A 23,738-nucleotide genomic window follows, 5' to 3' on the forward strand; every position below is an offset into this window, starting at 1 on the left:
ATTTTGTAACTGTTAACATACTGTACATGAGCAAGGCAATTTCAAGGATGAACAGCAGGTGCTGCTGATGAGGAAAGACCATTCAAAGCCAGGAATTTTTAAGTTACTTGACAAGTTAATCTTTTTTTTTTTTTTTTTTTTTTTTGGTTAAATGGATCATCTTCTCTGGCTTCTAAGGGATAATTATAGAATTCATTTAGCTCAATCCATCTCCTTTCTTCTGGTCTAAAGATGGTCTCCTGAGTAGATGTCTCTAATAGGAAGAATATTCCTTGATGAGAGGAACATTTTCATTCATTTAGAATTTAATTTCTTTTTTTATTTTAAATTAAAAATTAGTCCCATATGTAATTATGTAATTTTAACACCCATTCACCTAAGTTTCACTTATATATAAATTATATGTAAATTTATATATCAGGAAGTGAAAGCTACCTCTTATTATTAATATCTCCCTGGAAATAATCATGTTTAACTATTTGGAGAATACCTTTACATTTTTCTCTTTCTATGAATATACACTCACTCTCATTCATTTACTCATTCAATAAATATTTATCAGTGTCCTATTAAATTCAGGTGATGCAGAACAACAGTGTACAGTCCCTGCCCTCATGGAATGTATACATTTTTTCATTATAAAAATGTAATAATACAGTAGAAATTCTGTCTTAGCCAGATGTTCTTTTAGTCAACAATACATCATAAGCACTGCACCACATCAGCACTTGGAACCCCACTGTATTCTTTTTTTTTTTTCTCTTCTCTTCCCATTTATACATCTTGAAATAGTTTATACTCACCATCTATATACATTTTGTCAACCAACAAAAAAAAAAGCCAATTGGGGCACCTGGGTGGCTCAGTGGGTTAAGCCTTTGCCTTCAGCTCAGGTCATGATCTCAGGGTCCTGGGATCGAGCCCCGCATTGGGCCTCAGTTCAGCAAGGAGCCTGCTTCCCCCTCTCTTTCTGCCTGCCTCCTCTCTGCTTACTTGTGATTTCTCTCTCTGTCAAATAAATAAATAAAATCTTTTTTAAAAAGCCAATTATTTTATTGGCAAAATGAGTTTATTCAAGAATAGTTAAGAATTACAATTCAAGAAATGCAAGCTACAGCAAAACCACAGATAGGCAAGTCCAACAGACAAAGAAGAGGAAGATTATTTTATAGAGAAGAAGGTGAAAGTTGGAAAAGTTTGCTCTGAACTAAGGTCCACCAGAGAAAAGTAAGAGTTCAGGGTGATGATGGTTTCTCATTGGCTGAGAAACCAGGGTATTTGATTTCTTTTAGAAGATGCAGTGTACATGTTTTCCCGGTAGGGCCTATAACTGATCATTCTTTTCTGTTGAAGATTCTTTTGTTGTGGTCTATAATTGACAATTCTTCCTGTAACTGATGCTGAGTGGTATAGCTCCTTCTAGCTTCCCAACTCCACTTTTGTGGAAAATTAATATTTTCACAGTTTCTACTTTCCATTCAGGTCTCAAGTCACTAAAATCTGGACTTCTACTAAAATATAGTTTACTATGTTGTCAGGGAGAAAGAATTTCCTCTTCCCTTCAAGGTCCTTCTAGCTGAACTAAGAATCAAATTGACATAAGACAGATTAACAGGAGAAAATCAAATTTAGTTTCATACAAGACATGAACTTCCAGAGACAGGCAACATGAGGTATATTTGACTTCCTGAGCTAAGGAGAGGGGTAACGGTTTGGGGGTACAAAAAGAAGGAAGTCTATTAGCAGGAAGGTGGGGGGAGATGTTTAGAAAATAAAGGTTGCCCTTTATATGGTAAAGTTTCTTAGGTAAAAAGGAAATTATGTTACTATCTCTCTTGCTGGTACATCCAGGAAGTTGTGGGGGAGATAAAGAGATTTTTCTGAATTTGTTGTACTTAACTCAAAATAAATTTCACCTGGGAGGAATAGCAGGCTGAGATGACATCAGGTAGCAGGAGATCAGCTAGATAGTTTATCAAACCATTCCGAACCCCTACAAATCCAACAGGGGATCAAAGAGAAGAAGAGCAGCAGTTCTAGAAACAGAAAGTTGACCACTTTCTGAAAGGTAGGACGTGTGGAGAAGTGAATCCAAAGTGACGGGAAGATAGACCACAGGGGGAGGGGCCGGCTCCCAGCAAGTGGTGGAGCATGGGAGCACAAAATCTGAACTTTTAAAAGTCTGCTCCACTGAGGGACATTGCTCCAGAGGCTAAGCGGGGTTGGAGCCCTCAAGGGGACAGTGTGGTCTCAGGTCCTGCAGGATCACCGAAGGATCAGGGGTGTCTGATTATCACAGAGGTCGCAGGTATTAGAGCAGGGAAGCTAGTCACAGTGATGGAGCCGAAGAGTAAGCTCTCAACTCAGCGTTACCTTAAGCTGTGATCTGTGGCACAGTCAGACCACTGCTTTTTGAGCAGGGACCCCACAAGTGGCAGAACCGAGGAGACTCCCCGGAAGAGCGGCAGGGATATGCAGGGTTTGGTGACTCCATGTGGGGTTGTGTGCCAGAGACAGAGGTGCTTGGTCACAGGCCAGGTAATGCGTAGCCCGAGGCCAGGGAGATGGGAGTGACTGAGTGCTTTTCTCCGAGGGTGCACTGAGGAGTGGGGCCCTGAGCTCTCTGTTCCTCTGGGCAGGAGATTGGGAGGCTGCCATTTTCATTCCCATCCACCAGAACTCTAGAGAAAGTGATCAGGGAACAAAAGCTCCTGAGAGCTAACCAGAGCAGATTACTTAGCCCGGCCCCTGGCAAGGGCGGTGCAATTCCACCTTGGGGCAAAGACACTTCAGAATCACTACAACATGCCTCTCCCCCAGAAGATCAGCAAGAAATCCAGCCAAGACCAAGCTCACTTATCAAGGAAATAGCCGAATTCCAGGAAAGGAGAAAGCAAAGCATGGAATTCATGGCTTTCTCCCCATGATTCTTTAGTCTTGCAAAGCTAATTAATTTTTTTTCTTATTCTAGTTTTTGTAACATTTAATCTTTCCTCTTTTAATGTTTTTTAACTAGTTTATCTTAACAATACCTTTCATTAAAAAACCTTTTTGAAACTTCATTATTATAGTCATATTTTATCATTCATTGTATCTAACTTTACTTTTTGTATACACATGGGGTTTTTTCTTCTAAAAAATTTTGGGATACAACTTCTTCTAATAAATCAAAATATACCCTAAATCTAGCACAGGACTTTGTTCTAGTCTGAGCAAATTCTCTCCACTTTCTTTTTCTTTCTTTTCCCAACCAACTTATCTTATCAACTCCTTTTTTAGAATTTTTAAAAAATTTTCATCTTTACAGTCATATTCCATCCCTTCATTGTGTTTACTTTTACTTTTAGTCTTGCAAAGCTAATTAATTTTGGGATCGAGTATGTATATATGTATATATATACATATATATTTTTTTCTGTATGTGTGTGTGTGTGTGCATGTATATATATAATCTTTATTTCTTTAAAATTTTGGGAGGTAGTTTCTTCTAAGAGACAAAAAGTACTCCCAAAATTAAATGGGTGGCTCTGTTCTATTCACCAGTCTAATATCTATATTTCCTTTTTTCTTTTTCTTTTTCTTTTTTTTTTTTTTTTTGAACTTCTTTTTACCCCATTTCCTCTCCCCATGATTTGGGCTCTTCTGGTTTGGTTCACACACATTTTTGGGGGGTCTTTGCCATCCTTTTAGTACTTTATTCTCTCCTTCATATACAGTTTTTTAAAAAATATTTTATTTATTAATTTGACAGAGTTATAGAGAACACAAGTAAGCAGAGTGGCAGGCAGAGGGAGAGAGAGAAGCAGGCTCCCTGCTGAGCAGGGAACCCCCTCCAATGCGGGGCTCGATCCCAAGACCCTGGAATCATGACCTGAGCCTAAGGCAGCCGCTTAACCCACTAAGCCACCCAGGCACCCCTTCTTCATATATTCTTATCTGGATAAAATGACAAGGCAGAAAAACTCACCACAAAAAAAAGAACAAGAGGCAGTACCAAAGGCTAGAGACCTAATCAATATGGACATTGGTAATATGTCACATCTAGAGTTCAGAATGATGATCTCAAGGTGCCAGCTGGGCTCAAAAAAGGCATGGAAGATATTAGAGAAACCCTGTCTGGAGAAATAAAAGCCCTTTCTGGAGAAATAAAAGAACTAAAATCTAACCAAGTTGAAATTAAAAAAGCTATTAATGAGGTGCAATAAAAAATGAGGCTCTTGCCACTCTGTCTGCCTGTGCTTGTGCTCTGTCTCTCTCTCTCTCTAACAAATAAATAAAATCTTAAAAAAAAAATGGAGGCTCTTACAGCTAGGATAAATGAGACAGAAGAGAAAATTAGTGATATAGAAGACCAAATGATGGAGAATAAAAAAGCTGAGTAAAAGAGAGACAAACAACTACTGGACCATGAGGGAAGAATTCAAAAGATAAGCGATACCATAAGACAAAACAACATTAGAATAACTGGGATTCCTGAAGAAGAAGAGAGAGAGAGAGTGGAGCAGAAGGTATATTGGAGAGAATTATTGTAAAGAATTTCCCTAATATGGCAAAGGGAACAAGGATCAAAATCCAGGAGGTGCAGAGAACCCCCCTCAAAATCAATAAGAATAGGTCCACACCCCATCATCTAATAGTAAAACTTACAAGTCTTAGTGACAGAAAATCCTGAAAGCAGTCTGGGACAAGAAGTCTGTAACAAACAATGGTAAAAATATTAGATTGGCAATGGACTTATCCACAGAGACCTGGCAGGGTGGAAAGAACTGGCATGATATATTCAGAGCACTAAATGAGAAAAACATTCAGCCAAGAATCCTATATCCAGGTAGGCTATCAGGAAAATAGAAGGAGAGATAAAAAGCTTCCAGGACAAACAAAAACTAAAAGAATTTGTAAACACCAAACCAGCTCTACCAGAAATATTGAAAGGGGTTCTCTAAGCAAAGAGAGAGCCTAAAAGTAGTAGATCAGAAAGGAACAGAGACAATATACAGTAACAGTCACCTTACAGGCAATACAATAGCACTAAATTCATATCTCTCAATAGTTATCCTGAATGTAAATGGGATAAATGCCCCAATCAAAAGACACAGGGTATCATAATGTATAAAAAAATAAAACCCATCAATATGTTGTTTGCAAGAAACTCATTTTAGACCCAAAGATACTCCAGATTTAAAGTGAGGGGGTGGAAAACAAATTATCATGCTAAATGACATCAAAAGAAAGCTGGGGTGGCAATCCTTATATCATATAAATTAGATTTTAAGCCAAAGACTATAATAAGAGATGAGGAAGGACACTATATCATACTCAAAGGGTCTGTCCAACAAGAAGATCTAACAACATTAAGTATCTATGCCCCTAACGTGGGAGCAGCCAACTATATAAGCCAATTAAATAACAAAATCAAAGAAACACATTGACAATAATTCAATATTAGTGGGGGACTTTAACACCCCCATCACTGAAATGGACAGATCATCCAAGCAAAAGATCAACAAGGAAACAAAGGCCTAAATGACACACTGGACCAGATGGACATCACAGATATATTCAGAAAATTCCATCCTAAAGCAACAGAATACACATTCTTCTCTAGTGCACATAGAACATTCTCCAGAATAGATCACATCCTCAGTCCTAAATCAGGTCTCAACCGGCACCAAAAGATTGGGATCATTCCCTGCATATTTTCAGACCACAATGCTCTGAAGCTAGAACTCAATCACAAGAGGAAATTTGGAAAGAACCCAAATACATGGAGACTAAACAGCATCCTTCTAAAGAATGAATGGATCAACCAGGAAATTAAAGAAGAATTGAAAAAATTCATGGAAACAAATGATAATGAAAACACAACTGTACAGAATATGTGGGACACAGCAGAAGTGGTCCTGAGGGAAAATGTATAGCCATACAAGGCTTTCTCAAGAAACAAAAAAGTTCTCAAATACACAACCTAACCCTACACCTAAAGGAGCTGGAGAAAGAACAACAAAGAAAGCCTAAACCCATCAGAAGAAGATAAATAATAAAGATCAGAGCAGAAATCAATGAAATAGAAACAAACAAAAAAAGTAGAACAAATCAATGAAACCAGGAGCTGCTTCTTTGAGAGAATTAATAAGATTGATAACCCCTGGCCAGAGTTATCAAAAAGAAAAGAGAAAGGACCCAAATAAAATCATGAATGAAAGAGGAGAGATCACAACTACCACCAAAGAAATACAGACAATTATAAGAACATACTATGAGCAACTCTACACCAACAAATTTGACAATCTGGAAGAAATGGATGCATTCTTTGAGACATTTAAACTGCCACAACTGAACCAGGAAGAAATAGAAAACCTGAACAGACCCATAACCAGTAAAGAGATTGAAGCAGTCATCAAAAATCTCCCAACAAACAAGAACCCAGGGCCTGATGGCTTCCCAGGGGAATTATACCAAATGTTTAAAGAAGAATTAATTCCTAATCTCCTGAAACTGTTCCAAAAAATAGAAATGGAAGGATAGTTTCCAACTTATTTTATGAAGCCAGCATTACCTTGATCCCAAAACCAGACAAAGATCCCATCAAAAAAGAGAATTAAAGACCAATATCCTTGATGAACACAGATGCAAAAATTCTCACCAAAATACTAGCCAATAGGACCGACCCAACAGTACATTAAAAGGATTATTCACTATGACCAAGTGGGATTTATTCCAGGACTGCAAGATTGGCTCAACATCTGCAAACCAATCAATGTGATACAATACATTAATAAAAGAAAGAACAAGAACCATATGATACTCTCAGTAGCTGCTGAAAAGGCATTTGACAAAGAACAGCATCCTTTCTTGATAAAAGCTCTTCAAAGTGAAGGGACAGAGGTTACATACCTCAATATCATTAAAGCCATCTATGAAAAACCCACAGCGAATATCATTCTCAATGGAGAAAAACTGAGAGCTTTTCCGCTAAGGTCAGGAACACAGCAGGGATGTCCATTATCACCACTGATATTCAACATAGTACTAGAAGTCCTAGCCTCAGCAATCAGACAACAAAAGGAAATTAAAGGCATCCAAATCAACAACGAAGAAATCAAACTACCACTCTCTGCAGATGATTTGATACTTTATGTGGAAAACCCAAAAGATCCACTCCAAATCCACTAGAACTTGTTCAGGAATTCAGTAAGGTGTCAGAATATAAAATCAATGCACAGAAATCAGTTGCATTTCTCTACACCAGAACAAGACAGAAGAAATAGAAATTAAGGAGTCAATCCCATTTATAATTGCACCCAAAACCATAAAATACCTAGAAACAAACCTAACCAAAGAGACAAAGAATCTATATTCAGAAAACTATAAAGTATTCATGAAAGAAATGGAGGAAGGCACAAAGAAATGGAAAAATGTTCCATGCTCATGGATTGGAAGAACAAATATTGTGAAAATGTCTACGCTACCTAAAGCAATGTACATGTTTAATGCAATCCCTATTAAAATACCATACTTTTTTTTTTCAAATAAATGGAACAAATAACCCTAAAATTTATATGGAACCAGAAAAGACCTCGAATAGCCAGAGGAATGTTGAAAAAGATACCAAAGTTGGTGGCATCATAATTCCAGACTTCAAGCTCTATTACAAAGCTGTCATCATTAAGACAGTATGGTACTGGCACAAAAACAGACACATAGATCAATGGAACAGAATAGAGAGCCCAGAAATAGACCCTCAACTCCATGATCAACTAATCTTCGACAAAGCAGGAAAGAATGTCCAATGGAAAAAAGACAGTCTCTTCAACACATGGTGTTGGGAAAATTGGACAGCCACATGCAGAAAAATGAAATTGGACCATTTCCTTACACCACACATGAAAATAGACTCAAAAAGGATGAAGGATCTCAATGTGAGAAAGGAATCCATCAAAATCCTTGAGGAGAACACAGGAGCAACCTCATCCACCTCAGTTGCAGCAACTTCTTCCTAGGAACATCACCAAAGGCAAGGGGAGCAAGGGCAAAAATGAACTATTGGGACTTCATCAAGATCAAAAGCTTTTGCACAGCAAAGGAAACAGTTTTTTAAAAAACCAAAAGACAACTGACAGAATGAGAGAAGATATTTGCAAACGACATATCAGATAAAGGGCTAGTATCCAAAATCTATAAAGAGCTTAGCAAACTCAACACCCAAAGAACAAATAATCCAATCAAGAAATGGGAAGAGGACATGAACAGATATTTCTGCAAAGAAGACATCCAGATGGCCAACAGACAAATGAAAAAGTGCTTCACATCACTAGGCATCAGGGAAATACAAATCAAAAGCACAATGAGATACCACCTCACACCAGTGAGAATGGCTAAAATTGACATTCAGGGAATAACAGATGCTGGTGAGGATGTGGAGAAAGGGGAGCCCTCCTACAGTGTTGGTGGGAATGCAAGCTGGTGCAAGCACTCTGGAAAACAGCATGGAGGTTCCTCAAAAAGTTGAAAATAGAGCTACCCTGTGACCCAGCAATTGCACTTCTGGGTATTTACCCCAAAGATACAAATGTAGTGATCCAAAGGGGCACGTGCACCTGAATGTTTATAGCAGCAATGTCCACAATAGCCAAAGTATGGAAAGAACCTAGATGTCCATCAACAGATGAATGGATAAAGAAGATGTGGGGTATACACACACACACACACACACACACACACACACACAGGAATACTATGCAGCCATCAAAAGAAATGAAATCTTGCCATTTGCGATGATGTGGGTGGAACTAGAGGGTATTATGCTTAGCGAAATGAGTCAATCAGAGAAAGACAATTATCATATGATCTCCAATATGAGGAAGTTGAGAGGCAATGTGGGGGATTTGGGGGGTAGGAAAGGAATAAATGAAATAAGATGGGATTGGGAGGTAGACAAACCAAAAGACACACTTAATCTCACAAAACAAACTGAGGGTTGTGGGGGGTGGGAGGGAGAGTGTAGTTGGGTTATGGACATTGGGGAAGGTATGTACTATGTTGAGTGCTGTGAAGTGTGAACCTGGCGATTCACAGACCTGTACTCGTGGGGGGCTAATAGTACACTATATGTTAATTAAACATTTTTAAAAATAAAAATAAATAAATAAATAGGTCGAACATAATTAATTAATTAATTAATTGATTTCACCCCAAAGTAGCCCGTCTTGTGGCAGCCTCCTCTTGGCCCCTACAAGGTCATACATGCTTATTGCCAAGTCAATTGTTGTCTTTTAATTCTCACCTTTCTTGGCTTCTCTACCGTATGTGATGCAGTCAGCTCTAAAACTGCCCTTTACTACTCTAATTCAGGCAGCAGCTATTTCATCTCAAACTCTTTCACTGGTGCTCTTGCTTTTCTTCTGAGTGATTATATTTCCTGGGTTCCATCTTTAGCCTTCAGTCTCCATCTTGTCTTTAGATGGTCTCATGTACTCACATGAATTCACCTGCCACCTTTACGTTAATGAGTCTCAAATCTTGGAATTATTTCATCTTTTACATCTCCAGCTGGATATCTTACAGGTGCATCCAACCAAACACAGAGCAGGATTCATCATCTTCTTATTCATTCCTGTTCTTCTTCCTACTTTTCTTAACTTAATGCAAGAAAACTCCTTTTACCCCACCACCCAAGCCCAGACACTTCGGACTCATTTTTAACATCCACTGTCCCATGTTCTGCACAGCCTGTAGCACTCTCAGACGTGTCTCGTTAGAGTCCTCTCTTCATTCTTATTGTCACCGGCATCTGTTTCAACTGTAAGTGTCTCAAACACTAGGGCAAACACCCCTGCCTTTGTCTTATTCCACTACAATCTACCCTTCACACTACAGATTGTTTTTTCTAATGCGAACTGTTGTTATGTATTAGTCTTTTCAAAAGTTTTTCAGTGGTTTTCTGTGATCATCACATTAAGTACAAAAACCTTTGTACAGCTGTATGCTATAATACAACTCTATGTAACTTGGCACTTACTTGTCTCTGTAGTCTCATCTTGCATCAAGATATGTCTAAATCTCCATTCTCATATTTGGAACTGTTGATCCACAGAGGGCCAAATTCTCTCCCTTTGTGTATTTGAATGTTCTGTTCCTCTCATTGAAATAATCTGCCTTCCCTTCAACTCTTCACCTGGTTGACACCTCCTTCCTCAAGAATCACCTCAGATTCATGTTCCCTTGTGACTTCATGCTTTTGTCCATATTGTTCCAGGTGTTTCAAATATCTGCCTTTTCCCCATATTCACCTAGATACTACTACAAATCAAACATGGCCCCTTTTGAGAGAATTCCTTAACCCTCTATGAGTACTCAGAGAATGCTATGGTTGTCTTTCTTGCAGTATTTACTCCTGTTATGATGATCCTCTAATTGTTGTCTGTCCCTAGACTTGTCCCTAGACTGTCTGTCACTAGACTTGTTACCTAACTATCCATCATATCCCGGATTCAGGAAATGAGGGGAAGCCCTGGTGTGTTGCCATGCCAACTGCTCCATCCCGAGGAATCCCAACAAATCAAAAGCATAGCTCCTGGCTGGGTTTACCAACAGTGTTGCCCAACAAACTCAGATAAACTTGTCACAAGAGAAGCCAATAATTCAAGAAAGGGGGTTTTGGAAAAGAGAGAGAAATTTATTTTGGGTGCAGACCGCTTCATTAATGCCTCAAGGAGGTCTGATAAGAAATAAGCACAATGGATTTTAGTTAGAGCATGAGTTAAGCTATCTTTTCTATTTCTGATTTTAACTGGTGGAATCTATGGTTGAGCAAAAGGGCTCGCTAACTGAGTGTCTTGTGAGCAGGAATCATCTTCTTCAAATTTATGACCCCCAAAGTTAGCAGTGTCTGGCTAATGGTAGGTGAACGAGTTTTAAATAAGTAACTCATTCCAAACTATGACTCGTTTTTCATCTCATGAATGAGATAAAAATCTAGACATTGAGTTGTTATGGTGCCTATTTCCCACTTATACCCTTTGTCAGAAGATATAATTAACTGAAAGATAAAATTAAGGCCCTTATCTTGATGAAGTCCCAAAAGTTCATTTTTGCTTTTGTTTCCATTGCTTTGGAGATGTGTCTTGAAAGAAGTTGCTGTGGCCATTGTTGAAGAGGTTACTGCCTATGTTCTCCTCTAGGATTTTGATGGATTCCTGTCTCACGTTGAGGTCTTTCACATCTATTTAGTTTATCTTTGTGTCTGGTGTAAGGAAATGGTCGAATTTCATTCTTCTCTATATACCAGCTATACTCTATATAGCTGTCCAATTTTCCCAGCACCATTTATTGAAGAGACTGTCTTTTTTTTCCATCGGATTTTTTTCCTGCTTTGTCAAAGATCATTTGATCATAGAGTTGAGGGTCCATATCTGGGCTCTCTACTCTCTTCCATTGGTCTATGTGTCAGTTTTTGTGCCAGTACCATGCTGTCTTGGTGATCATGGCTTTGTAATATAGCTTAAAATTAGGCAACGTAATGCACCCAGCTTTGATTTTCTTTTTTCAACATTTCCTTGGTGATTCAGGGTCTTTCCTAGTTCCATACAAATTTTAAGATTGTTTGTTCCAGCATTTTGAAAAATGCTATTGATATTTTGATTGGGATGGTGTTGAAAAGTATAGATTGCTCTGGGTAGGATAGACATTTTAATAATGTTTGTTCTTCTGATCCATGAGAATGGAATGTTTTTCCATCTTTTTGTGTCTTCAATTTCTTTCATGAGTGTTTTGTAATTCCTATAGTATAGATCCTTTACCTCTTTGGTTAGGTTTATTCCAAGGTATCTTATGGGTTTTGGTGCTATTATACATGGAATCGATTCTCTAATTTCTATTTCTACAGTTTCATTGTTAGTGTATAAGAAAGCAACTGATTTCTCTGCATTGATTTTTTATCCTGTTACATTACTGAATAGCTGTATGAGTTCTAGTAATTTGGGAGTGGAGACATTTGGATTTTCCACATAGAGTATCATGTCATCTGTGAAGAGAGAATTTAACATCTTTGCCAATTTGAATACCTTTTATTTCTTTTGTTGTCTGATTGCTGTTGCTAGGACTTCTAGTACTATGTTGAACAATAGTGGCAAGAGTGGGCATCCTTGTTGTGTAATCTCAGTTGGAAGGCTCTCAGCTTTTCACCATTGAGAATGATATTTGCTGTGGGTTTTTCGTAGATGGATTTTATGAAGTTGAGGAATGTTCTCCCTATGCCTATTCTCTGAAGAGTTTTTCTCAGGAAAGGATGCTGTATTTTGTCAAATGCTTTTTCTTCATCAATTGAGAGGGCCATGTGGTTCTTGTCTCTTCTCTTATTTATGTGTTCTATCACACTGATTTGCAAATATTGAACTGTGCTTGCACCTCAGGGATAAATCCCATCTGGTTGTGATGGATAATCCTTTTAATGCACTGTTGAATCCTATTAGCTAGGATCTTGTTGAGAATTTTGGCATCTGTATTCATCAGGGATATTGGTCTGAAATTCTCTTTTTTAATGATGTCCTTGCCTAGTTTGGGGATCAAGGTAATGCTGGCCTCATAGAAAGCTTCTGTGTAGCAAAGGAAACAGTCAACAAAACAAAAAGGCAACCCACAGAATGGGAGAGGATATTTGCAAATGACACTACAGACAAAGGGCTGATATCCAAGATCTATAAAGAACTTCTCAAACTCAACACCCAAAAAACAGATAATCAAATAAAAAATGGGCAGAAGACATTAACCTACAAAGGCTACAAGACCTACAAAAGGCTAACAGACAGATGAAAAAGTGTTCATCATCATTAGCCATCAGGGAAATTCAAATCAAAACCACACTGAGGGGATGCCTGGGTGGCTCAGTTGGTTAAGCAGCTGCCTTCGGCTCAGGTCATGATCCCAGTGTCCAGGGATTGAGTCCCACATCAGGCTCCTTGCTCGGCAGGGAGCCTGCTTCTCTCTCTGCCTCTGCCTGCCATTCTGTTTGTGCTCACTCTCTCTCCCTCTCTCTGACAAATAAATAAAATCTTTAAAAAAAACAAGGAACAAAAAACAAAACAAAACAAAAAACAAAAAAATACCACACTGAGATGCTACCTTCTACCAGTAAGAATGGCAAAAATTGACAAGGCAAGAAACAACAAATGTTGGACAAGTTGTGGAGAAAGAGGAACTCTTTTACACTGTTAGTAGGAATGCAAATTGATGCAGCCACATCGGAAAACAGTGAGGAACAGGAAGTTCCTCAAAAAATTAAAAATAGAGCTATTGTATAACCCAGCAATTGCACTACTGGGTATTTACTCCAAAGATACAGATGTAGCAAAAAGAAGAGACATATGCACCCCACTGTTCATAGCAGCAAGGTCCACATAGCCAAACTACGAAAGAGCTGAGATGCCCTTCAACAGATGAATGGGTAAAGAAGTTGTGGTCCATATACACAATGGAATATTCAGAAAGGCTGAATGCCCAACTTTTGCATCAACATGGATGGGACTGGAGGAGATTATGCTAAGTGAAATAAGTCAAACAGAGAAGGTCAATTATCATATGGTTGCGCTTATTTGTGGAACATAAGGAATAGTATGGAGGACGTTATGAAGGGGGAGAAATCAGGGCGGGAGATGAACCATGAGAGACTATTATTTCCCAGAAACAAACTGAGGGTTTTAGAAGGGTGGGGGTCAGGGGATGGGTGAATCTGGTGAGAGGTATTAAGAAAGGCACAGATTGCATGCAGCAATGGGTGTTATATGCAAACAATGAATCATGGAACACTACATCAAAAACTAATGATGTACCCTATTGTGACTAACATAACACAATAAAAAAAAAAAAGAAATTAAGGCCTATAAATAGAATAACAGTCTTCAAGATAAAAGAGTCCTTTGGAAGGAAGTGATAAGGAACATCTTTCAGAATATGGAAAATTAGTTTTATTTTTCTAATTTATAAATATCTGAGTGACATTTAATTCATACGCTATAGTCTCTTAGACCTGGTTCCTTCCCTTCAAATACCAATTTCTCCCGCACTATTGGCTGATTTTGTATTCTATAACAATACTAGACATTGGAGTCTGCATGGGACCATGAGGATTCATATTTTATCTTTATATGTATCTTGTATTTGTAAGGGTACATTAACTATGTAATTGGATTAAAACAATAATATTGTATTAGACATTCGTAGAAAAAAGAGAATTCAAAACTACTGCCGCTACCAGAACCTAGTGATATAAATTAATATTTAAAAAGATTACAAAAGTCTTTACACATTCTAATGCCAAGCTGAAAGTCCCACTTAGCTTTTGTCTTTTAATTTGGCAGGGAAGTGAGAATGATTGCTATTGATTTTAACAGTTTTGGCATCAAATCTAGATTTATTATTGTTCATATGGAATTTTCTTCACATGGTACCCAGATGGTAATAAAAAAAGTAGACTAAATTTCAAAATTAGTTCATTTTTTTAGTCATGATTACTGCATTCAGGAATATTTTGTGAAAAACCTATTTTTTAAAGCTAACATTATATTATTCAAAGAAAGAACTTAAATATATACAGATCCGTTGTGGAAACTTCTTTATCAAATACCTGTATGTAATATTATAAACTTGTTTATATAAAGTTGCTCTGAAGTTGCACAGCATTCTTTAAGGAAACATTGACCTGTCATCCTTGATTCATGAATTTTTAGAGTTAGAAGGCACCTTAGAGGTAACCTAACACTCCTTTCCCAATTCAGATACATCTTTTTTATTTTTTAAATTTTTAAATTTAAAAAAAATTTTTTAAAGATTTTATTTATTTATTTGACAGACAGATATCACAAGTAGGTAGAGAGGCAGGCAGGGAGAGAGAGAAGGAAGCAGGCTCCCGGAAAGCAGAGAGCCTGATGCGGGGCTCGATCCCAGGACTCCAGGATCATGACCTGATCATGACAGAGGCTTTAACCCACTGAGCCACCCAGGCACCCCTCAGATACATCTTTTACAGACTCCCTGGCAGATGATCATATAGTTTATTTTGTTGGTTTTTTTTTTCTTTTCTTTTTTTAGTTGTGGGTTTTTTTAAGTTGTTTGTGTTGTCGTCTTGCCATGTACCATTTTGTAATGTTATCCATTGGTCGGAGTTGTATACTCTGGAACAGAACAGAGGTCAGCTGGTCCATCCACTGTTCACCAAAATATGAAAGCCACAAATTCAGAAGTCCTTGATTTTTTCCTTTTCCTTTCCCACTACACTCCCTTCACTGATTTTGTCCTATCAGTTCTAAATTCAAATTTTACATCTGATTTATCCACTTACTTCCATTTTTACTGCCACTAGGTGGTAGTCCAAGCCACCCCTTTGACCTACACTACTGTAATAGCCTCATTAATCCCTGTGTTTCAGTTGTTATTTCTTCACAGTCAACTTTCTGTACCAGCTCTCTCCATACTGGAATACATACACCGCAGGGCAATGCAGGATCGTTCGTTAGGATACAAGAACAAATACCAGAAATTCTATTTATATTTATTTTTATCCCATTCTTTTTCATTTCTGTTTTGTATATCCTTATAATGTTCATAAATTAGTACAGTAGTGCATGTGTGCCATTTATAAATAAATAAGTGTACATTTATTTGGGGGACCATGTTTAAATATTGAGTACTCTATTCCAGATATATTCTGATTAGCAGAGAGTAGGATTATTACTTCTTAGAATTTGCACACTGCCCTTATATAATGTAAGATATTATTAGCATTTTAGCTCTTCTGTTTTGTTTTTTTTTCAAATTCATAGTCTTATATATCCAACTTCCCAGATCCATAAGAAACATGTAAATCATTGCTTTTTACCACGCAGTGCCTTCCATTTATTCCCAATTAGATTTTCTTACACTTTTTTAAAAAAAATTTGAAACAATCTCATATTCCAGAGAAAGTCAAGTACCATACATGTACAAAACAAATAACATTTTTTCCTGGACCTTTTGAGAGTTCACTGCCAACCTGATGCCCCATCATCTCTAATACTTTTGTTTATATTCCCTACAAACAAAATTTCTTTCTATGCTGGGTCCCGAGACTACGAAAACCAGGAAATTAACATTGTTAATCCCATTTAATCCTTAGACCCTACTTAAATTTTGCCAGTTTTCAAAGTATGTCCTTTATCATAACTATCCAATTCAGAATCACATGTTATACTTATTTGTCATGTTTCCTTATTCTTCTTTGAACTGAAAAAGTTAATCATTCCTTCTTTGATTTACATTACCTTGACACTTCTGAATATTTTAGACCAGTTATTTTGTAGAATATCCTTCAATTCGGGTTTGCCTCTTGTCTTCTCAGGTTATGCACATCGATTCAGGTTCTGCATCTTGGGCTGGCACACCACATTGTGTTCTTCTCATTGCATCCTATCGGCAGGCACATGACAGTTGTTCCCAGTTATTGGTGATATTAACTTTGATCACTAGATTAATATGGTGCTTATCAGGTGCTTTCACTTTACAGTTACTCTTTTAAAGATTTTATTTATCTACTTGTCAGAGAAAGAGAGTACAAGCAGAGGGAGCAGCAGACAGAGAGAGAAGCCATCTCCCCACTGAACAAGGAGCCCGATGTGGGACTCGATCCCAGGACCTTGGGATCATGACCTGAGCCGAAGGCATATGCTTAACTGACGAAGCCATGCAGGCATCTCTGCACAGTTACTCTCTTATCACATGTCTTGTGGGAGGTATTGTGAGACTATACCATTATCCTATTCCATAGCAAATTTTTATTATTTGCCAATTTATTTATAATAGTATGGACTCAGGGTTTCCCTATTTTATTCAGTGGGTAAAATTTTTTACTATCTCTATTTATTTTGATACTCACATTGTCCCATATTCGGCCAGTGAGATCCCCTTCATTCAGGCTTCTACATCTTTTTGATGTATTCCCTTCACTCTTTGAGCACCTCCTTAATTTTTGATCTATATTTCACTTTCTTTGTTTTGACATTTCAGGCCATTTTTATTACTTTGAGTCTTGATTAGGCCACTTATAATATCAACTCTTCCTCCTATTATATAGATCAATACATTATTTTGTATTTTGAAGAATTATTGATCATCAAGCTAGTTGCTGCTGCCTAGTTAAAGTCACTATCAAGCCAAAGATTCTTCCCTGGATTTCAACCATCTCCTTCTTCTTTTTTTTTTTTTTTTAAGATTTATTTATTCATTTATTTGACAGAGAGAGATCATAAGTAGGCAGAGAGGCAGGCAGAGAGAGAAGGGAAAAGCAGGCTCCCTGCTGAGCAGAGAGCCTGATGTGGGGCTTGATCCCAAGACTGGAGATCATGACCTGAGCCGAAGGTAGAGGCTTAACCCACTGAGCCACCCAGGCACCCTATCCTTGAAAGAAAATAATTTGCTAACATTCAGTGCTCTTCTCCATGACTAAAAGCACTGACTCCATCCCAACCTGATCCCAAGGTTCAGAGAACTCATACATAAAAGTCACTGCCATTACTGATCTTGACTTAGAGCTCACTTAAGGATATCAAAGCTTTGGGTACCAGGAGGTGGTGGACAAAAATAAACAACAACTTTGTCCCTGGCAAACATTTTTTAAAATTTTTAAATAAATTTTTAAAATTTATTTTATTTCTTTTCAGTGTTTGAGAATTCATTGTTTATGTACCACACCCAGTGCTCCATGCAATATGTGCCCTCCATAATACCCACCTCAGTATACTGCTTAATTGAGCAAATGAATAAATGAAAATAAACTAACCCAAATTTTAAATGGGTCTAACTGTTCAATAATCTGTGAGTATTCATGGAAAAGCCTTTAAAGCCCAAAATCTGGATTCCAGATTTTTTTTTCAAGGCTTATAGCTGTAAAACTTGACAAACCACTAAATTACTCTGAGTTTCAGTGTTTTTTGCTTTTGTTGTTATTAGATGAAAATAATAAATGGAACACTCCTGCCTCATCCACAGACTTGTACAAGCCAGAGAAATCATGTAAATGAAAATTATCTGTATGCCTTAATTGGTATTAAAGTATAACATTATCATTCTTTTGGTGAATATACAATGTTACCATATGGGTTTTTTTTCATTATTTTATAAGAAAATGATCAGATTTTTGAAATGCCCATCATTTTCCTAAACTGTTTACCTAATGCTGATATTTTTTTAAAAAGAAAATGGAGCTTAAAATTTTTTAAATTAACTAAATAAAGTAACATAGAGAAGAAAATGAAGCTAATTTAGCTTTTTGAAATACTCACAAATCATCTACTCAAAAATTGTTCTCAAATTTCTCTGGGATCAATATAAACCTCACTATTTGATTTACAAAAATCCTTCCTTTCTTTAATTAGAAAGTTAGAACAGATTTGCTTCTCAAAACTGATGACATTTTTTCCCCTGCTCTTTGATTTTTCGAAAAGTACTCATTTTACTTTTTTTAAGATTTTAGTTATTTATTTGTCATAGACAGACAGAGAGAGAGAGCAAAAGCAGGGGGAGAGGCAGGCAGAGGGAGAAGCAGGCTCCCTGCTGAGCAAGGAGCCTGATGTGGAACTTGATCCCTGGACCCCAGGATTATGACCCAAGCCCAAGGCAGATGTTCAACTAACTGAACCACCCAGGCATCCAAAAAGTACTGATTTTAATTCTTAAAAAGAATGAGAATCAGATTTAACTCCTGTCATTCAGGAATCAATTTCACAGGTTGGTGGGGCAGGCTGGAGGAGTTGGGGGTCATCTCTATATCTCTATTCTATCTATAAAATTAACATAAAAGTGTCCTACTTCTCACTGTTACAGTGAGAACTAAACATAATAATGCATGTGAAAGAATGCCTATAAATAATAAAACTTTGTACAAATATGTAAGGAACATATGACTCAGAACTTGGAGGTAATAATAGCAAAACCTGTCATCTATTGATGTACTCTCCTTATCAGATTTTATGTTCTCTTTCAATGTTACAACAACCCAATATGTATTATTATCCCTATTTTACAGATGAGGAAACTGAGGATCAGAGGGGTTAAGTACTGCCCAAAGTCACACAGCTAATAAGCAGTGGAGCAAATTCAATCCCAGGTCTGTCTGACCCCCAAACTCTACCATTAATTAACCCATGACCCAAATTCTACCCCAAACTCCACCAGTTTGGCCCCAAAGTCTTGAATCCATTTAATGAGTCTGTACTGAAAAGTTCTCTTCTGTTTATGAGCTGCTGCCAAACCTTAATGTTGTTGGTTCTAAATTTTCCAATATGAAGACTATTCTAGGTTGTGAAAACCATACAGTTAATAGTTCTGATGTCTCTTATTTATCTGCTAACACTGTACCCTCTCCTGAAAGAAGCAGATCTCTTCTTTCCTACTCTTTTTTATATGAGCGTTTTCTGTATTTCATGCTTTTCAAAAGGCTCAATTACTTTTGCTTTTAGTACTAGCTGAGAAAATGCCCAGTTTGATTAAAAACGCATTGGTCAGCCATTCAATGAATTGAATAGATACTCTCACCAAGTACATTTTCCGCATAGAATTATTTAGTTCATAATTCATTAAAATTCTTACCCATACAGATTTTTCCATTTTTAAATTTACTCAGCTCTTACACTGATAGATGTTACAATTTGTCATGTACTCATACAAAATCGATGGTTTCACAAGTAAATGTTTTGGATCCTGAACTGGATCATCAAAAATTATCAAGGATAATAACAATATTTTCTGAATTTGGTGTTAAATAATGCTTGTGAAATGCTTATTTCTTTGAGAGTTTTTATATTTTAAAGCACAATTGTGATCATTGTGAAACTTTGACAGCTTAATGATTAGCAGAGTAGACAAGTCCATGTGGAATGCTGCTTTGGATTAGTGATCACATTTCCCTATGGGGCCTACCAAACCATCAATGTTACTGCGATTGATATTTCAAAAGAATTCACAGTTACATTATCCCATCATTTGAAAATTTAAATAAATTGCACTATTCACCCAAGGTATGTATGACATGATGACCTTTCAGGTTCAATCAGTTTTTTAAATTTTTAATTTTGATCTCAATATTACTCTTTGTAACCCGATTCCAAGAATATTTTTACATCTACCTTAAAACCTTCTGCAATCTTCATTTTCTCAGAATTTCTGTATTTTCTACTTTAAAAGTCCTTTTGAACTTATATAATGACTATAGAATCAATTGCTTTTAAATGTTGTAAACTAATAGGCACATCTTGACCCAAATGAAAATTCATACACTTATGTGATGATAACCCTTCTCTGAGCAAAAGTCCTTGGCAAAATATCCTTGGGACAAGAACAATTCTGGAAACTAACATTCATTTCATTTTAACGTATAGAAGGTGTTGCCTTATTTTCTTAGACTATAAGTAAATCTAATTTTTTCTTAAATTGAGACACTGGAAAAAATATGAAAAGACTCTTTTCCTTCTGTTTTGGGGGAAAATTAATCCTTCTTTAGCATTAGCTAAAACCCTTACCCTAAAATGTTTTTTCAGAATAATGTACTGTGAACCAGAAAAATTCCCTTTTTCTTTACAGAGATCTAACAGGTTGGGGACTAATTATAAAATATATTTTGACAATCAAACAGCAGACTTTTATATAATTTTTGCTTGTATTTTTAGTGCTTCAGAATTAGCTTGAAATAGATCTCAGGAAATGATTCGGGAGCTAATGTGAGATCCCCAGACTAAAAACTAATAATACTCCTCTAACATTTGTATCCTTTCCCTCATCACATTCGCTTTCTATGTCATATAATTAATTAAGAGTTTAAAGTTTATTCAGATTAATTCCATTAGAAGAACTTTAAAAACACTTGAGATAAGGGTGCCTGGGTGGCTCAATTGGTTAAGCATCCAGCTCTTGATTTTGGCTTAGGTTATGATCTGGGTCATGAGATTGAGCCCTATGTAGAGCTCCGTGCTCCAGGTTCAAGATTCTCCTTCTGCCCCTCCCCTGTCCCACTCACACTCTCTCTCAAAACAAAACAAAACAAAAGTGCTTTGAGATAAGTGGTGGAATCTTAGTTTCAAAAGCACTGATTTAGAGTCAAATGTATTTCAAATGTTAAATATGAAGCTAATTAGGATAAGACTTCTGAGTCAGCCATATAAATGCTGAACTGGTCATATTTTACTTGAGGTAAAGTTTCTCTTCACAGAAACATTGCTTAAGAATGATTGTAATATCTCTTTTATCGTGCACTGACAAAATTTTTACTCTTGTCAAGGTATCAGATACACACCGGACTTCAACATTCTATCATAAGACCTACCCAACCCAACTGTTTACCTCTGGACAATGCAACCCTACCTCAGAAGCTGAAGGAGGTTGGCTATTCAACACATATGGTTGGAAAATGGCACTTGGGTTTTTATAGAAAAGAATGTATGCCCACCAAGAGAGGATTTGATACCTTTTTTGGTTCCCTCTTGGGAAGTGGTGATTACTACACACACTACAAATGTGACAGTCCTGGAATGTGTGGCTATGACTTGTATGAAAATGACAATGCTGCCTGGGACTATGACAATGGCATCTACTCCACACAGATGTACACTCAAAGAGTTCAGCAAATCTTGGCTTCCCATGACCCCAGAAAGCCTATATTTTTATATATTGCCTACCAAGCTGTTCACTCACCACTGCAAGCCCCTGGAAGGTATTTTGAACACTATAGATCCATTATCAACATAAATAGGCGGAGGTATGCTGCCATGCTTTCCTGCTTAGATGAAGCAATCAACAATGTGACCCTGGCTCTGAAGACATACGGTTTCTATAACAACAGCATTATCGTATACTCTTCAGATAATGGCGGTCAGCCCACAGCAGGAGGAAGTAACTGGCCTCTCAGAGGTAGCAAAGGCACATACTGGGAAGGGGGCATTCGGGCTGTTGGCTTTGTGCATAGTCCACTTCTGAAAAACAAGGGAACAGTGTGTAAGGAGCTTGTGCACATCACTGACTGGTACCCCACTCTGATTTCACTGGCTGAAGGACAAATTGATGAGGACATTCAACTGGATGGCTATGATGTCTGGGAAACCATAAGTGAAGGCCTTCGTTCGCCCCGGGTTGATATTTTGCATAACATTGACCCCATTTATACCAAAGCGAAAAATGGCTCCTGGGCAGCAGGCTACGGGATCTGGAACACCGCCATCCAGTCGGCCATCAGGGTGCAGCACTGGAAACTGCTTACAGGAAACCCTGGCTACAGTGACTGGGTTCCCCCTCAATCTTTCAGCAACCTGGGGCCCAACCGGTGGCATAACGAACGAATTACCTTGTCGACTGGCAAAAGCGTATGGCTCTTCAACATCACAGCTGACCCATATGAGAGAGTGGACCTGTCTCACAGGTATCCCGGAATCGTGAAGCAGCTCCTACGGAGACTGTCACAATTCAACAAAACCGCAGTGCCTGTCAGGTACCCCCCCAAAGACCCCAGAAGTAACCCTCGGCTCAATGGAGGAGTCTGGGGACCGTGGTATAAAGAGGAATACAAGAAAAAGAAGCCAAGCAAAAAGAAGGCTGAGAAAAAGCAGAAGAAAAGCAAGACAAAGAAGAAACAGCAGAAAGCAGGTTCATTTCCAAATTGCCATTCAGGTGTTTGCCATTATCGTGGATAAGTACACATTTTTTCCAAAATTGGTTAAACTTAAGTCAGTCTTAGTCTTTTAGCTGTTTTCTAGGTAAACCAGCAAATCTGGCTCAATAATATCACTGCCATTAGCACCAGACTTATTTTCATGTCATGGTCACAAGGAAAACAGGTCTATTTGCTGCCAAAGGTGCTACCATTGCAAGCCACACTTGGAGGTTGGATAGAGACGTTTATTCCTTTTGCTCCTTTATGAAAGTGCTCATTAAGGATTTCAGCTGTTGTGCTTCAGTCAAGGGACCAAACCCTTGCTTTCAACTGCAATCAGTGAGTATGTTAATTTGATGGAAGTTACAGGGTAGCATGATGAAAACTACTTTTGAGTAGTTTTGAGGTTGCCTCGCCTCAAAAGGCCTTGAAAACTATATTTTCTTAGTGAATTATTGTATCTCTATCTTAGGATACTTGGTTTTTCTAAATTAATTCCATTTCATATATCATTTCCTTTCCTGTGAAAATAAGCTGTTTCCTCCCGTGTAAACAGCTTGCACCTCATTTTATCACGCATGAGGGAATGGCAAATAAGAATGTTTGAGCACACCGCCAAAACGTGAATGTAACTATTTTCTAAACACTTTAACAGAATGACATTTCAACATAAAGTACATAATTTATTTTACAGAAAAAAATATTGTTTTCTTATTAAAGTTATACAAATGACTTTTATTTTATTTTTATTTTCTATATACTGTTAGACGTTTATTTCATGTCTTTAAGATTACCAAGCACTGTAATACTATAAATTACTGTAATACTGTGTGAATTCATAGAATAGAAAAAGAAAATTAGTCAGAAAAACTGATAATCATCATTGTTCAACCATTATTTTGAATGTAAAAAGATGAATATATTCCTTACAAATTACTTGGAAATTCAGTGTTGTATGGGGTTGAGAGACACCTTTATTGTTTCTATCATAAACATTTTATTTATGTGTCTTTATTATTAAATGATTTATTTCACAGCACTAACAAATTTAGTGTGGTTTTCCTGATCCAATTTC

General features: G+C 37.3%; 1 protein-coding gene across 5 annotated transcripts in view; it reads left to right on the top strand.

The window, feature by feature from the left end:
- Positions 1-23,738, top strand: part of ARSJ (arylsulfatase family member J) — a 98,930-nt gene that overhangs the window by 69,514 nt on the left and 5,678 nt on the right. For 3 of the 5 annotated variants that reach the window (XR_006380858.1, XR_006380859.1, XR_006380857.1), the window contains exon 2: positions 21,299-23,002. Coding sequence is in view for 2 of the 5 variants with exons in the window: in XM_044224156.1 (XP_044080091.1) it covers positions 21,299-22,703 (1,405 nt within the window). In the remaining 3 variants the exon portion in view is untranslated. Of the gene's footprint in view, positions 1-21,298; positions 23,707-23,738 lie in introns of those variants that run through there. The other 2 variants (XM_044224156.1, XM_044224158.1) reach the window with 1 other exon arrangement.

The sequence above is a fragment of the Neovison vison genome, chromosome 11 (assembly GCF_020171115.1).
Source record: "Neovison vison isolate M4711 chromosome 11, ASM_NN_V1, whole genome shotgun sequence".
NCBI lineage: Eukaryota > Metazoa > Chordata > Mammalia > Carnivora > Mustelidae > Neogale > Neogale vison.